Source organism: Myxocyprinus asiaticus, chromosome 45, assembly GCF_019703515.2.
Source record: "Myxocyprinus asiaticus isolate MX2 ecotype Aquarium Trade chromosome 45, UBuf_Myxa_2, whole genome shotgun sequence".
NCBI classification, from domain to species: Eukaryota; Metazoa; Chordata; class Actinopteri; order Cypriniformes; family Catostomidae; genus Myxocyprinus; species Myxocyprinus asiaticus.
Window position 1 is genome coordinate 15,993,335 of NC_059388.1, and position 15,970 is coordinate 16,009,304.

At 38.2% G+C, this 15,970-nt stretch overlaps 1 protein-coding gene across 2 annotated transcripts in view; it reads left to right on the forward strand.

The window, feature by feature from the left end:
- LOC127435461 (inositol 1,4,5-triphosphate receptor associated 2-like) overlaps window positions 1-15,970 on the forward strand; it is a 41,063-nt gene that overhangs the window by 15,212 nt on the left and 9,881 nt on the right. For both annotated transcript variants that reach the window (XM_051688979.1, XM_051688980.1), the window contains exons 17-29: window positions 145-296; window positions 1,873-1,984; window positions 2,925-3,246; window positions 5,317-5,369; window positions 6,001-6,088; window positions 7,816-7,972; window positions 8,390-8,450; window positions 11,672-11,718; window positions 12,161-12,228; window positions 12,337-12,539; window positions 13,898-13,976; window positions 15,470-15,530; window positions 15,647-15,674. In XM_051688979.1, the coding sequence (XP_051544939.1) occupies window positions 145-296; window positions 1,873-1,984; window positions 2,925-3,246; window positions 5,317-5,369; window positions 6,001-6,088; window positions 7,816-7,972; window positions 8,390-8,450; window positions 11,672-11,718; window positions 12,161-12,228; window positions 12,337-12,539; window positions 13,898-13,976; window positions 15,470-15,530; window positions 15,647-15,674 (1,431 nt within the window). The remainder of the gene's footprint in view (window positions 1-144; window positions 297-1,872; window positions 1,985-2,924; window positions 3,247-5,316; window positions 5,370-6,000; window positions 6,089-7,815; window positions 7,973-8,389; window positions 8,451-11,671; window positions 11,719-12,160; window positions 12,229-12,336; window positions 12,540-13,897; window positions 13,977-15,469; window positions 15,531-15,646; window positions 15,675-15,970) is intronic.

A 15,970-nucleotide genomic window follows, 5' to 3' on the forward strand; every position in this document is an offset into this window, starting at 1 on the left:
GGGGAGAAAAAAATAAATAAAAATTTGATCTTTCTTATATCCAGTCACATTTTACTGGCATTAGTGAGCTACCTGTGCCTTGTGGGAGTTTTTGTTATATTTTGATTCAATGAGCCCCATTGTTGAGGTGATAAACTGCTGCAGGGCCTGGAGGTGCAGCTTGAGCAGAGGAGAAGTGACTGGAGCCGCAGTCTCGAGCAGTTAGACCAGTACACAGACTCTCTGGAGAAGGAGCTTCTGAAGATGGCCAGCAACATGCGACGGTCTCGTACGGAGATCCTACACTTGTCTGTCAAGTAAGTGAACTGATGCAGGAGATGGTTATGGAATGTTTTCTTATCATACTATTATTGTTAGTTAGACTTACATTTGGAATAAACATGATATTTTTCAATTAAAGTGATAGTTCACCCAAAAATGAAAATTCTCTCATCATTTACTCACCCACATGCCATTCTAGATGTGAATGACTTTTTTTATTCTGCTGAACACAAAGATTTTTATAAGAATATCTCAGCTCTGTTAGTCCATACAATGCAAGTAAATGGGTACCGAAACTTTGAAGCTCCAAAAAACACAATGGCAGCATAAAAGTAATCAATCTCCACTTTCACTTTCACATATCGCCACCTACTGGGAAGGGAGGAGAATTTAGAGTAAAAATGGACTTAAATATTGATCTCACCCACACCTATCATATCACTTCTAAAGAAATGGATTAAACCTCTGGAGTCATATGGATTACTTTTTTGCTGACTTTATATGCTTTTTGGAGCTTCAAAATTTTGGTACCCATTCACTTGCATTGTATGGACCTACAGAGCTGAACTATTCTCCTAAAAATCTTTGTGTTCTGCAGAAATAAGTCATACACATCTGGGATGGCATGAGGGTAAGTAAGTAAATGAAAGAAAATTTATATTTTTGGGTGAACTATCCCTTTAAGTAGACGTTTCTGCTGGTCATACAGTAGGTAGGACCTCCATTTAGCCCAAAGTGTACCAAAAAATAAATAATAAATCTTGCAAATTATTTTAGCACAGTAAATTCAGATTAAAGCATCACCCATTTCAAAGCAGTGGAAGGATTATGAGGTGTGAGGCCTTACCAAATTAATCCATCTCTATGTGAACATTACTAGAAGCTTTTGTCAAGGGGCTGTTTTGGTTGACCCGTCCTACCCCTTATGCTGTTTGTGGTTCATTAAAAGCGGTCACTAATCTTACATAAGGCCAATGAGCAAGGCTACGGCACTGTGGATAAAAGGCAGGCTGCTGTGAGGAATCAGGCATGTTAGGGGATCGGAGTGGTCAGTGGTGCTCCGATATTTGGGTATAAGAACAATGGGACACTGCATGGGCCTGCGGATAGGGTACAGTATGTCCGTCTCACACTTCTGTAGCACTTCCGAACAGTTCAGACCTACGTTGAGGATGGTATTTGTCAGATTTTAGGCTTCTTGGCCTGTCCATGGATAAGGTGCATTAAAAAGAGTTTAATATATATAAGCAATATTTCACACCCTGGATCAATTATTTTCAGGGGCATTTATTAACTACTTTTTACCAATTTTTTTAACCAAAAAATACACTGCATATTATTCTTTTATGCCAAAGTCATTTTATTTATTTCATTAAAATAAATTCTCCACCGAATAATTAACCAAGCCTAAAATAGAACTTAAAAAAATATATCAGATGTTACAGATGTTCATTATGGAGGAACTTTGGTTCTACATTTTTACATTTTGGTGGTATTTTTGTGGCTTTCAGTATCTCTTTGGCCCTGAGCCCCCTTTTATTTCAGACCCAGTGTCAGGGAAAGACTTTTTGGAGTTTGCAGTGGATTTAGTGGGTTGTATGTATTTTTTAGGGTGCAAGAGCAGGAGAGTCAGAAACAGCAGTTGCGAGAGGAACTCGACCGGTTTAAGACACCGCTGGACAACAGAGAGGCCAGCAGCCAAACACCAGATCACCTACAGCAGGTACAGAGCATAATTTAATACTGCTTTCAATGTCTGCACACGCATCAGCATATGTGTGCTTTAAAAACTGACAACAGATTTCGATTCAGCCTTCAGACAAACAAAAATAAAGATTTTTGTGAGTTTCTGCAGATCACAGATGGGCTGAGTTTTACAGTCTCATTACAAGATGCTGGGAGCTATGTGTGTAGGAGGCCAGGTTTTTTTTTGAGCCAGTATGAAACGCACTCCAAACTTGACTTTATCTTGAACTCATCTCAAGAGATTAGACAGCGTTGACAGACTAACCCACAAGTTCTTGGATTCAGAACTTGCTTCATCTTGGAGTTTTAGTCGCTTTTACTGAAGTGTTTATGTAGAGTCTGAGTTGCTGTCACCCACTGATTACATGTGATTTGAAGGAATAGTTTTTAAAGGAATAGTTTGCCCAACAATTTTTTTACTCTCTATCATTTTGTTTCAACCCTGTATGACTTTGAAGTAATTTTGAAGAATCTTTACACAGCTTTTTTCCATACAGTGACCGTTCATAGTGATCACAACTGTCAAGCTCCAAAAAGCCACCTTAAAATCACCATAAAAAAGGTCCATATTACTTGTGTGCTACATTATGCAAGTCTTCTGAAGCCATACTATGGCTTTATGTGTGGAGCAGGCAGAACTTTAAGTTGTTCTTCATTGATGGTTTTTGCGACTGGCATGTAGAAAATGGCATGTCAGTGCGTTGTGCCAGGTTGTGTTGGTTCTTTTGCATCGCATTTGAACAAGCTGAGTCAGTTTGAATGAAAAATAGTATAATATGATGTAATTTAATATAATATATAACAAAGAACTGCATACAGGTTTGGAATGACATGCGGTGAGTATAATGACAATTCTTTTGTGTGAACTTTTGTATTTTGTGTACAGTATATACAGTAGTGTGTGCATATGTTTTCAGGTAGTGGAAGTGCTGGATGGCCCCTGTCTTGAATGGGACAAAGAATATGTGTTGTCTGAGTCACCTCCTTTACAAGAGCTCAGACCTGATCAGGAAGTGCTCCAGGAACTGGATGATGAAGAAGAGCTGCAGGCCTTGAAAGAGGAGGAGGAGGAGGACCAGACTGAGACCATAAGTGACAAGATCCAGGTAGTCATGGATAGGACTGAGGGAGAAGGTGAAGCAACGCAGGATTCAGGAGTAGAAACTGAGGAGCTTCAAAGAGACTCTGCACTCTCCCAGACAGCTCTACCAGACGACATCACTGATGAAGAATTGCAAGGTAAGAACTGTATCATGAATGAATTAGGCTTGTTTTTCCATAGTATGTTTTAATTTTCTTTGCACATAGTTTTTTCTAGAAGTTCCAGTCATAGTCCTAAACTGTACACTACATGACAAGATGCTGATCTAAGGTTTTATAAACCGTGAAATAGAAAAAACTGAAATGGTTTGTTTTTCTTCTTAAATGAACCCTTTTCTCAGACTGTGATTGTGTTTCTGCAGGGTAAATCTTGAAGAATTTTATTATTTTCAATATTTAAATTATTTAATTATCATTTATACCACTATACTTTTGTGTTCTATTACATTGGCATTGATTTTAAAAACTAGTCAACACTGCTGTAATGGGGTTTCAAATACAGCTGCTGGGGGAGTGACTGTAAATTTGGCATCTTATTTTTTACCTCTTTTTGAAAGCCGTAGAAATGTAATGGTGGATTTTTTTTTTTTTTATTTTGCTTTTGAAGCAAATAGGAATGCAAAAAATAATATTTGCTATAGTTTCCCATTTACCGCTATAGAAATTTACCCCGCTATTGTTTACTTTCCCATTCCAAAACTGGAAATGTAAAAAGGGTTCATGAAGAATCATTTTGGCGGTGAACAGTTCTCTGTTCAGGTCTCATGTTAGTGTGCTTTTGAGACCTCATAGATGTCTGCTGTGAATGTTTACAGTGATTCTGAAGTACATCCAGAGGACAATGAGCCCATGTCAAAGGGTGTGTAATCCTTCCTTAATCCCTAGGGGCACAGGGCAGGCAACCATGCCTGAAGTTTAAACACAGGTTCTGGAAATGCAGGGTCACCCTAGCTACAGAAACTACCTTATTTGGCTTTCCACCCCACATGTTCTGCCATCTTTGGCCACACTCAGCAATGCATAGTGAACCTTGTGACCTTCTCTCCATCCTTCATCACATGACTGCAGACTATAACCACCAGAGGCTTGTCACTTCATAAACCCCATTTTCTGGTCATTACAACTTGGCATGCCAGTGAGGCCATTTTAAAGTAACAAAAAGCAAGACATAAAAATAGGATGGTTTCATATGTAACTTAATCAACATTAAAGGGATAGTTCACCCAAAAATGAAAATTCTCTAATTTACTCACCCTCATGCAAAAAAAAAAAAAAAAAAAAAAAAAAAAATTCTACAGCTAGTTTTCCTAAAAATGTATGTCCACATATAGCATTATTAACTCTGATACAAGTAATAACCAGCATCATCCAGTCACTGACAACCATTTTAAAATAAATGTATACATTATAAATTCTGAATCTATAAAACTTAATTGGGTTTCTTACCAGATGTAGTTTTGTTGGCAGTTCTCCCAAAGACAAACTCTGCTGTGATCAGTGCCACGTTGTTTTGTCACATGACTGTGTTTGTGGAATGTTTAACTCGTTACTGACAGCCCAGAGTGTTTAAATGAAATGAAATTAGGTGTGGCGTATAGCGAAGCCAGAATACAATGTCCATGCATTAGGATGCGACGTCGCACAAGGTTAATACACATTCAGATTTAATCAGTGCAGTTTATTCACAAGAAAATCATTTCTATGTGTAATCTTTCTTTTAAAATTTGATACCTTGCACTGCCTCTGAAACCATTTTCCTTTTCAGATAACATCATCTAGGCTTGAAATAATGGTACCTATGTTGTAGTTAATGGAGCCTTTCTAAAATCTTGCCAATATATTACACACTAATTAATGTTATAAAGGTTATAGTAATAATAACAAATAACAGATCTGAAAATGAAGTGTTTGTGAATGTAAACTTGACCTTCAGCCTCCACATCGTAGTCAAAAAGTCTCCTCAAAAGTGGGTGCAGACGGTGTTTCAGAAGGGCAGTAGTCCTCCACATTTAGGTTTGGCATTCCAGTCTGGTATGGAATGCCCACTTTTTACAAACCAATCAATTCCTGATGGATGAAACCATGTCCCACACTAATTTATTTTTTATTTTTAGTGGAGTATCTTGTTTACTCAGAAATGTGCCACATTATGGAAATAAATTGGTTTGCGAATGCCATTTCATGGGGACTTTTTTTGTTCTGTTTCAGAAACTCCATTTGTGGATGAGGGAGGAATGCAGAGGCCTTGCACATCTCCAAAGGTATGCTTGGGTTCCTCTCGCCTCCATGTCCCGTAGTCTACAAAATACAAGCAAACACATGAATTTATTGTGTAACTATTGTTATTGAATATCAGTCTTATGATGCAGTGGCATAATATTTGCCATTTTATGTACACTGATTTCAATTTCAAAGCATTTCATTCTTTTGTTTCACAGTTAAAAGCCTGCAGAGTGGCTGACCATGAAATTCAAAAACAAGTTGTTTCTATTTGACCTTGTCATGTGTTAGGCGTGCCAAGCCACATTGTTTTTATTGTAGTCATGGCAATTTAATGTACTCTTTTTGAATTGGCATGATTAGTCAGTGTGTCCATGTGAGCTCATATTGCCAGGACGATGACAGTTTTACTAGGGGATGCTACTTCCTGAATGCTTGCAGGAAATGGAGTGACCTTTAGAGCCACACACACACACACACTGAAAGAGTCTTCCACATAGCACCTGAGTGAACTTGTCACGATTTGCCTTGCAAATATTTAGTGTGTGGATTTTCTTCCATCAGTATTCAAAAGTAGCCAAGCACAATATGCTGTCTTTAGGAAGTTGTTCTCCCTGGCAGAGTAGAAGCTAATTTTTGCTGGCCCTCTGAATCTTTTTTTGGCCACTGCAGGAGGAATCTAGACTCCCAGAATGCACTGGGCCTGAAGACGCCCACGAGCAGGCTGCTCCTCTGCCTCACACCCACAGTCAGTGTGCTGGTAAGAGCTCTTCCCCTCTGCTCATCTTTCTCTGCGTCGTGCTCTCTATCATTTTAGTAACATACTACACAGGATTACTGTTTATTTTCTCATTTGAATGGAATAAAGATTTTCACAATGTAACATTTAAAGTTAAGGTCCTTTTTTGACTATATTTAAAGGAAAAGTTCACCTAAAAATTAAAATTGTCAATTTATTCCCCCTCATGTCGCTCCAAACCAGTTTGACCTACTTTCTTTTGCAGAACACAAAAGGGAGATATTTTACAGAATGTTGTGATCGCTGATATCCATAAAATAGCAGTTGATAGTGACTCACTTGAAAGCTTAAAGCACTAAGAAGTGTCATAAAAGTAGTTAATGTGACTGATGCGTCGTATTCCAAGTCATACGATCACTTTGAGTGATGAACAAACCATATAAGTCTCTATTCACTTTTAAATCAAGTAATTGATCAACTACACTCACTGAGCACCTTATTAGGAACACTATGGTCCTAATAAATTGCCTGACGTGGTGTTCTGCTTTTGTAGACCATTTGCCTCAAGGTTCAAAATGCTATTCTGCTCACTACAATTGTACAGAGTGGTTATCTGAGTTACCATAGCTTTTGTCAGCTCGAACCAGTCTGGCCATTCTCCATTGTCCTCTCTCTCACTGGATATTTTTTATTTTTGGCACCATTCTAGAGACTAGAGATTGTTGTGCGCAAAAATCCCAGGTGATCACGTGCAAAATCAATTAGATCAAATTTTTTCTCCATTCTGATATTTGATGTGAACATTAACTGAAGTTCCTGGCCCGTATCTGGATGATTTTATGCACCACACTGCTGCCACACAATTGGCTGATTAGATAATCGCATGAATAAGTAGGTGTACAGGTGTTCCTAATAAAGTGCTCAATGTGGGTACGTATACAGAGCCCAAATCAACTGTCAATACAATTGATCAAACCTCATTGAATTTTGCATGTCTTGTGACTAAACGTCATGACACAAGAACCAATGACGTTTGATGTTATTGCAATGTTTGATATGTGCGCAGTATTTGGAGTTGATCAGTGATTTGATCTGAGAGTAAATGTCGACTTCAAAGTATGTTAATCACACAATGTGGTTGTGTGGCTTCAGAAGACTTCTAAAACAGTGCACATCATATCAACCACACAGTGGTGTTATGATGGTGTTTTTTTTTGTTGTTTTTTTTTTTTGGTCTTATGTTGCTTGACAGCTCAGTGACACTTTGCTTTCATTATATGGCGATAAGATGTGTAAAACATTTCTGAAAAATTTCCTTTTGTTTTCCACAAAAAACAAATGGGTTTGGAGCAGGGTCGGAAATTTAGGGAGGCTCGGGGGGAAAATTGTTGTATAAAATATGAATTAAAATGTTGGTTTTATTCTTTTAAAGATTTTATATATATATATATATTGAAGTATTTGATCTAAAAGGATGAGAAACAGTTTGTTTTAAATGGTTCGAAAAAATATGCCCTCAAAGTTAAAAAGTGCCCCTGAAAATCAAATTCAGGGGGCAAATATTGCCTTTTAATGTACATGTTAAATTCTGACACAGAATGACAGGAGGGTGTGTAAATGATGACAATTTTCATTTTTGGGTAAACTATTCCTTTAATATGATGTGACATAATCACTTAAACTTTGCATTTGTGGTTATATATCTCCCCCAAATGACCAAACACACCACCCTCCCTCTTTCTCTCCAGATGACCTATCACTTAGCTCTGAGACGCTAAATGAGCAGGTGACCTCAGTCCCAGACCTCAGTCCATGTCCTGGACTCTCCTCCTTTGTTACATCTGAGATGGTATCTCTCTCCACAGCTCAGCCTGAAGCGGGTGAATCCATTTCTTTGACTGGAAGGTGAGGTGCTTCATCCCACTTTTTTGTGTGTACAATTTCCATACATCAGCATTTGCTTGTTGATTTGCTTTGGCTCACTGCTATAAAGTGTTAGTTAATGATTCACCAAAATGAAATTATGGTCTACTTACATTTGAAATGCCACCCTCACACCCCATGATCACATTTGCTAGTCAAATGTGTGTTGTCTTTCCTGTGTGTGTGTGTGTGTGTGTGGGGTTGCTTTGGATAGACTTAGTAAGGAATAATTACTACTACCCAAACCCACTTTGCATGCTCACCATGCACCTGTGTGGCCAGGCTCGGACAGACACACCATCCGCGCTTTGAAGCGTATGGAGTACAGCTGCATCCTGAAAGTTCAGAAAAACAAAACGACAATAAAGTGACAGTCTTTTCTCTTTCCTATCGGGTCAGGAGCCAGCAGCAGTCGGCAGCCACAAACCGAGGACCTGAGGCCGACATGAGTGTCTCGCAGGTCAGTTTGAGGAAACTGAGGAAACCAAGGGGAAGCTTGTTGCATTTTTAGTGCTGCTTGCCATTTCTCTCCACTTCCCCTTTTGTGTTTCTTGGTCTTTCTAGTGTTGCCCTTTTCTCTTGTCATGTTACTTTGCAAAAAACTTCCTGATCGGCTGCTCTGTGTTGTGAGAGAGTAGCTCTTCTTTCTGTTGTGCCGTAAAGGTGGGCCTGCAGTTGGTGGCTTGAAAGGGTCTGGATGGTGGTGAGCAGAAATGTATAAGATGTGCAAACCATGTATAGAATGTGATGATCTTGGGCTATGGTTGTTTATTCTGATAGCTCTGTATGTGCTACTTAGCAAGAACCAGAGAAATCCATTAATATAAGCACATACTAAGGGTGTCTGGCAAAATCATTTCTGTAAATGTTGTTTGCAAAATTGCTTGTCTGTAGTCAGATACAAATTACTTTTGTATATTTTCCTTTTGTGCAAAGTCAGATGAAATATGAATGTATGCCATGCTAATTGGCTCATTGTTGACTTGCCTCATAACCACTGTTTACTTAGGATGATAAGACGGGAGATATTCAGGTGAACTTGGAATGCAACCAAAATTAACTACTATCTGAGGGCTTTTTACATTTCAGTTAATTCACAGTTAGCTAAAGAGAGGGAGGTGTTAAACCAGTGATACTTAGAGATCTGGCAAAACATCAGTGTAATGTCATCTTGTGCAATGTGTCTTTTTTTATTTTATTTTTTATTCCAGTATTGTAGATAAGGGCTACATAGACTTGTCTATAGACAATATGTTATGTTATGTGAGGTTTATAGAAATGCCTTACTAGTGGCTGACCTACAGTACAGTGTATGGATTTTTTAACATCCGATGTCGATATCTTAAGAGCAGGGTGGACAATAAACAACGGCAAATCAGACAGACAAAATTGGTACATTTTACAACAGATTTGCTCAAAATTCCCTAAACCCTGAATAAAAATGAAAACGGAATGTTTATCTGTTGACAAGGCTTTCAGTAGATTTGCACTACCACTGATATAGAGGGGAACTACCAAATCTTTTATTGAGCCAAGCAGCAGTTATTGGCAGATGCATATTGTATCAAAATGGCCAAATATCAGGCAATTAATTGGCCTGTCTGATATATCTGTCTGTTACTACCTTTTGCACAAGTCAGATATGAATACAGAGAAGCTGGCTTCTTTAGATAACAAAATGTGACAAGACTTTGATCCCATTCAGGAAATCCAGGTATTGCCAGATGGGGAATAGTTAAAGCAGTTAAAGGAATGTTCCGGGTTGAGTACAAGTTAAAGGGAAAGTTCACCCCAAAATGAAAATTCTCTCATCATTTAATCACCCTCATGCAATCCCAGATGTGTTTGACTTTCTTCTGCAGAACACAAACAAAGATTTTTAGAAGAATATCTCAGCTCTGTAGGTCCATACAATGCAAGTGAATGGTGACCAGGCATTTGAAGCTCCAAAAAGAAGATAAAGGCAGCATAAAAGTAATCCTTAAGACTCCAGTGATTTAATCAGTGACTACGTTTACATGGACACCAGAAAGCGGCGTATAGCGAAAAAGCAGCGTTCTCGTTTACATGCACTGAGTAAATGGTGTACTCTTTACTCCCGCATGCATGTAAACGTGGTCAGTGTCTTCGGATGCAATCCAGATGGTTTTGGGTGAGAACCGAACGAAATCTAACTCCTTTTTCACTGTACATCTTGCCAGTGCAGTCTCTAGACACAAACATGATTTCAAGCTCGATTAAACTTCATAGTACTTGACATGTGCTCAGAGTGCTAGATGGTGCTAGGAAGTGATTTCAAGCTTGAAATCATGATTGCCAAGGAGACTGCTGTCAAGATGTACAGTGAAAAGGAGTTACATTTTGGTTTGTTCTCACCCAAAACCAACTGGATTGCTTCAGAAGACATTGATTATTCAACTGGATTCTTATGGATTGTTTATGCTGACTTTATCTTCTTTTTGATGCTTTTGGAGTTCTGGTCACCATTCATTTTATGGATCTACAGAGCTGAAAATTCTTCTAAAAATCTTGTTGTTTTTTTTGGTTTAGCAAAAGAAAGTCATACACATAAGGGATGGCATGAGGGTGGGTAAATGATAAGGGAATTTTCATTTTTAGGTGAACTATCCCTTTAAGCTCAATCAGCAGCATTTGTGCCAAAATGTTGATTACAACAGGAAATTATTTAGACTCGATCCTCAATTATTTAAAAAAGTTCCAGTAAAGCACTTACAATAGTAGCGAATGGGGCCAGTCCATTAACAGCCCATAACACTGTTTTAAAAGTATAGCCACAATACATAAATATTAAATGTGTTACCATGGTTTTAATGTGATTAAAAAAAGGAATTTACTGGCGTTATGGTGTTTATCAGATTATAAGGTTCATCTGCATTTCGTCATCATGACAACGAAATTGAAATATTCAACATAACTTTAGACATACAAGGCAAGTTATTTTTATCAGCAAAATCATTTCAACATGTATAATGTTCATGTCTTGTGGCTATGCTTTTGAAACAATGTGTATTTTATGTTTATGGATTGGCTCCATTCGCTACCATTGTAAGTGCCTTGCTGTAATAGCGTTATTTTTATGTACATTTTTTTTTTTTTTTTTTTTTTTTTTTTTTTTACTGAATGAGGGATGAGCCACATTTGTTTTGGACAAATGCTGTCGATTGAGCTTAACTTGTAATGAACCTGGAACATTCGTTTGTAAAGGTGTTATGTTCGTCAGTATTTTTGCAACAAGTATATCGCTGCCCTGCTGGATTTCACTCCCACTTCTATGAACTCTGACAGTACAAGTGCTCTCTCCCTCACTCTCTCTCTCTCTCTCTCTCTCTTCCTGTCCGTACCACCCTCTCTCTCTAACTCTCTTGTTTGCGCTCATTTTCCCTTGCTTTCATGCTCTTTCTCTCTCTCACTCCCTCTCACTCTCTCTCTCTCTCTCAGCCAGCTGTAGGGCTCTCGTACACATTATGTAAGAATCTAGCACTTCTCTCTCTTTGTATCAGAGTATACCTCTCATATTTCATCCAGCATGTCATGGGACAGGTATGGAGCCATGTTGTGTGTGATGCTTTGCATATGACAGTAGTTTTCATAAGTGTGTGTATGTGTTGCTGCTCGGAGAGTGTCACTGGGTCATTAATACCATGTTGTTGTCTTCTGTAGAGACTGAGCGAGGGCAAGCTTTCTGAAGTGTCTGCAAAATCTGAGAGGTGAGTATGTTCTATTTACATAGCTTGAGCATTCCTGATCATTCATTAGACTCTTGAATCATAGGGGCTTCTGAACAGAGGATCTCCATGTGGCATTCAGTACATATTAAAATGATAGTTCACCCCAATAAAATTAAATATTCATCATCTACTCACCCTCATATCGTTTCGAACTTATACTGTATGACTTTCTTCCATGCTGTTCAAAAATAACTTCTTTTTTTTTCTCATTTTTTCAATACAATAAAAAGTGATTTGTGACTTGAAGTTGTCAGTCCCCACTATTCTGCATAGCTTTTCCTTTTGTGTTCCATGGAAGAAACAAGAAAAATCACACACATTTGGAAAGACACGAAAGAGACCATTTTCATGTTTGCATAAACACTTAACCGTTTAATGCCATTTATTGTCCTTTTTTTTTGTTTTTTGTTTTTTTTTTAAGGAGTCTCTTGTTGCCAGTAGTGGAGGAAGAGGAGGCCATGCCTGAGGCAGTGGGGGTGAACTCACCAGGTAGAAGGAAATAAACCTGGAAGAGTTTCCCTATTGACACTGTAGCAACAAAGTCTGTGCCTATAATAACTCTGAACTCACTCTCTCTCTTGCTTTCCCCCTCTGCAGACAAAAACAAGCCAAACGGTAAAAGTACCATGACCACACCTGGATCAAACCCAGCCACCACAGCTGACCAAACGAAGGATCAATTTGACAAGACAAAGGATGTAACCCTTGACCCCACTGTCTATAAGGGTAATCTTCCAACAGTCACTGCTGCGCAAGACTCCAATAAAGACACCCTACCTCTGATTAACAAGTTCAAGAAGGTATGAACTACTCATACCATACTGTACGTTTAATCATAAAAAATAAAACAAAAACCAAGAGAATGTAGTCCTACCTGTTCCAGATAATTCATAGATACTTTCTTTTTTTTTGTGCTGTCAAGGAAAATCTGTTCTTATTAAAGGTGCAATTTGTAACAATTTTCATGTAATATTCAGATTTATTTGCCAGTGTGTGAACCGCTTGAAACGCAATTTAAAAAATGAGCCCTTCCTGGACTTTCTAGGTTGCCTATTAAAGCCTGTAGATTGATTTTCATGCAAAGGGAGCGTGTCGCTTTTGCCGGGAAAATCCAAAGGATGTGACATTTATGCGCACTCCCGATAGCCTTGTTTCAGACAGTAATAGCTTCTCTTCCGCTATTCAACAGCGACAACAAACTGCAATGCTAGGTAACGTTATCTTAGAGATGGAATCCAGCAAACGGCCGGCTCCCAGCACAACACTGACTCCTACACAAACTCAGAGTAAGCCAAAAAAAAAAAACTGAATCCCGTGTGGATAAGTGTGAGCGTGATCGTGGTCGAGCGAAAACTAGAGTGAACATCGGTAGGGCATTTGATTACTGGAGGGACCTTAGTTCGGTTTTGGGGATCAAAACCGACCCTGAATTGGCATTCTTCTTATTGGACAGGTAAGCTTACATAAGCATGTGAAATATTGTGCCATAAGGATTGATCTGTGTAATTTTAGCTAACTTGATCTTGCCTGCTAACGCTGACGAATTGCAAGATACCTTGCTTCGTAAATTTCAAATAATTTCAACGATCTTCTCTTTATACTAAAAGTCAGGTATACAGGATCAATTTAAGCAAATACACTGGTTTCTTATTCATAGTACAACATATGACATACAAAACATACAATAGTGCAACATAACTGTAAACTGTCTGGGATAGTTAGGTAGTATGTAGCTGTATGTGTGTATCAGTATGCTATTTTAGCTGATAAGTAGTTTTAGTTTAGTCTCAAAGTTTGTAGTAAAACAGTCATAACTGTGTAATTTTAATCATGCTACCTCATCTGTCAGCATGATGCCTGTGAATCACGTTCAGCCTCTTTGTACAATACATCATTGTTTTGGTCTTGCTCGCTCGCATCCCTATGGAGTGTGTGCACGAGTGCGAGCACAAGCAACAGGTAGCTGGCTGCAGTTCACTTAACTGCCACAAGTGTCATTAATAACAAGGGCTTCTGAATCTTACATACTGCACCTTTAATTAACATTCTTAGCTTGTCATCCGATACTTTGTGAAAAGTATAAGTTTAGGTGTACTAAAGGTGTATGCTTGTATGGGACCTGAACAAATTATTCCTGAACTAAATGCTCCTCTTTCAGGAAAAGACCCAGAGTATGGAAGCCATTGAGGAGCAAAAAGCACAAGAGGACAGCAAGGCTTCAGTCGCCACAGAAAAAGGTGAAACTGTCTCACTTTCTACCTGTCTGACTCTCTCTCACCTCTAATTGTACTTAAAGGGATAGTTCACCTACAAATTAATTTTATAGCATTTACTCAACCTCATGTCCTTCAAAGTTTAGCAGAATGTCCAAGTTGCATTGTTCTGTACATTTGAGAGTATATACAGAGGGACCAGGGGCTGTCAAGCTCCAAAATAGACAAAAAAAGCACCATTTATACATCTGCATCAAACCTACTGGCATGCACCGTCAAAAATGTAACAACGCGTGTGGCGACTCAGACCACATTGGTCTGCTTTGTTACCAGAGACCATCCCAAAGCATGACAAAGAAATTATCTAAGGTAGCGTTGCATTTTCGCCGAGATTATTTTATCTATGCATCGTATCCACTTATCGGTGATTGTGTCGCATTGTATTTTGACTCTTTTTGTGAGCATCTGTGGTTTATTTCATGAACAAGTGAAAATACGACAATAAGACACACCTGTTTACAACTTAAAAACTCTGTCCTGTTTTCCTGGTCTTTAATCGATATATTTCTGATATGTGAGTGAAACAGTACTTCTGCTCAAGACCTTTCCGATCAGTATGATGTTTTGACCGTATGTTTGACAGTACACTGTATAGTAAATAATCATATTTCAGAAATTATGAACACTTTAAAAAAGTGTTTAAGCAGATTTAAAAAAGCACCTGTAAAGAGGTTATTTTGTCTAAATGCATTGTAAAAATTCTAAGCTTTAAAACGACACCCATTGTGTGTTTATCAAGCAAGCAGTTATCTAATTTTAATAGTTTATTTCAGCACGGAGCATCAAAGTATGCTACAGTATTTATTATTTAAGCCACTCAAAAGCAAGCATACAGTCAAAGCCCGATTTATTGTCTCTCTGCATTACAGGCAACATCTATAATAAATAATATGTTCTTAATTACTACATACTTTGAACTCGGTTTTTAATGCTTCAATAAATTAATAAATACTTTTGAATCCACAAATTGCATTGCCTTTGTTTATTTATGAAATGTACAGTTATTTCAGAAATGAAGGCATTTTCTCTCAATTCAATAGCATTTTTGACTGTGTACTTCACAAAACGATGCAGACACACCAACGCAGAACTATAAATGCAAACCTCCGTGTTGTCCACTACGAGGAGCCTTCATCTTAGGTTCAACGCAGAAGTATAAACCAGCCCTAACAGTATCATAAAAGTAGTTAATTCAACTTTTGCATTATATTTCAAGTCTTCTTAAGCCACATATTAGCTTTGTGTAAGAAATTCTTGCTTAAATGCTGTGGTCACCATTAACTTTCATTGAATGGAAAAGAGCAGCTTGGACTTTCTGCTGTAACTTACTCATTTGGTGTTCCATGTTTGGAGTTCCACAGAAGAAAGTCATACTATTGATCAGCATGAGGGTGAGTAAACAGTGCATTTAAGATCTTGTCTTTCCTCTGTAATGTCAGTCTTACCCCATCCCTCAGGTGACACATCTGTCATCTCTGAAAATGCCAGCGACTCCACCACCAAAGATGACAAGAACAGGTTTTGTGTACTGATTTGATATCCATAAATTTTAATCTGACTCGTGTCTCTTTTACATGACTCATTTCACATATTCATGTTCCTATAAATCTGAGATCTGTGCATTTTATCTGCAGCCTGTCGCCAAGTGACAAAGAGATTGAGGTGAGTTTTTATTTTATTTTTAAATACTGTTGACTCCAGCCATCTGACTTAATTCAATTTCAGTGTGTTTCTGTTTAACAATTTTCAAGTTTTGTTCCTGTTGTATGGCTACACATGAAATGGTATTGTTATGCATGGAGTCTTGGTATCGTAAAGGTGCACTCCGTAATTGTTACGCTGTCTGATATGGCAGTCATCTTATCATTTATACTGACACTTAGTGATGTGGATGCAGCAGCAGCACGCAAAAGCAATAGTTTTCGGTTACATATGCCATCAAAAAAGTGTGCCATTCA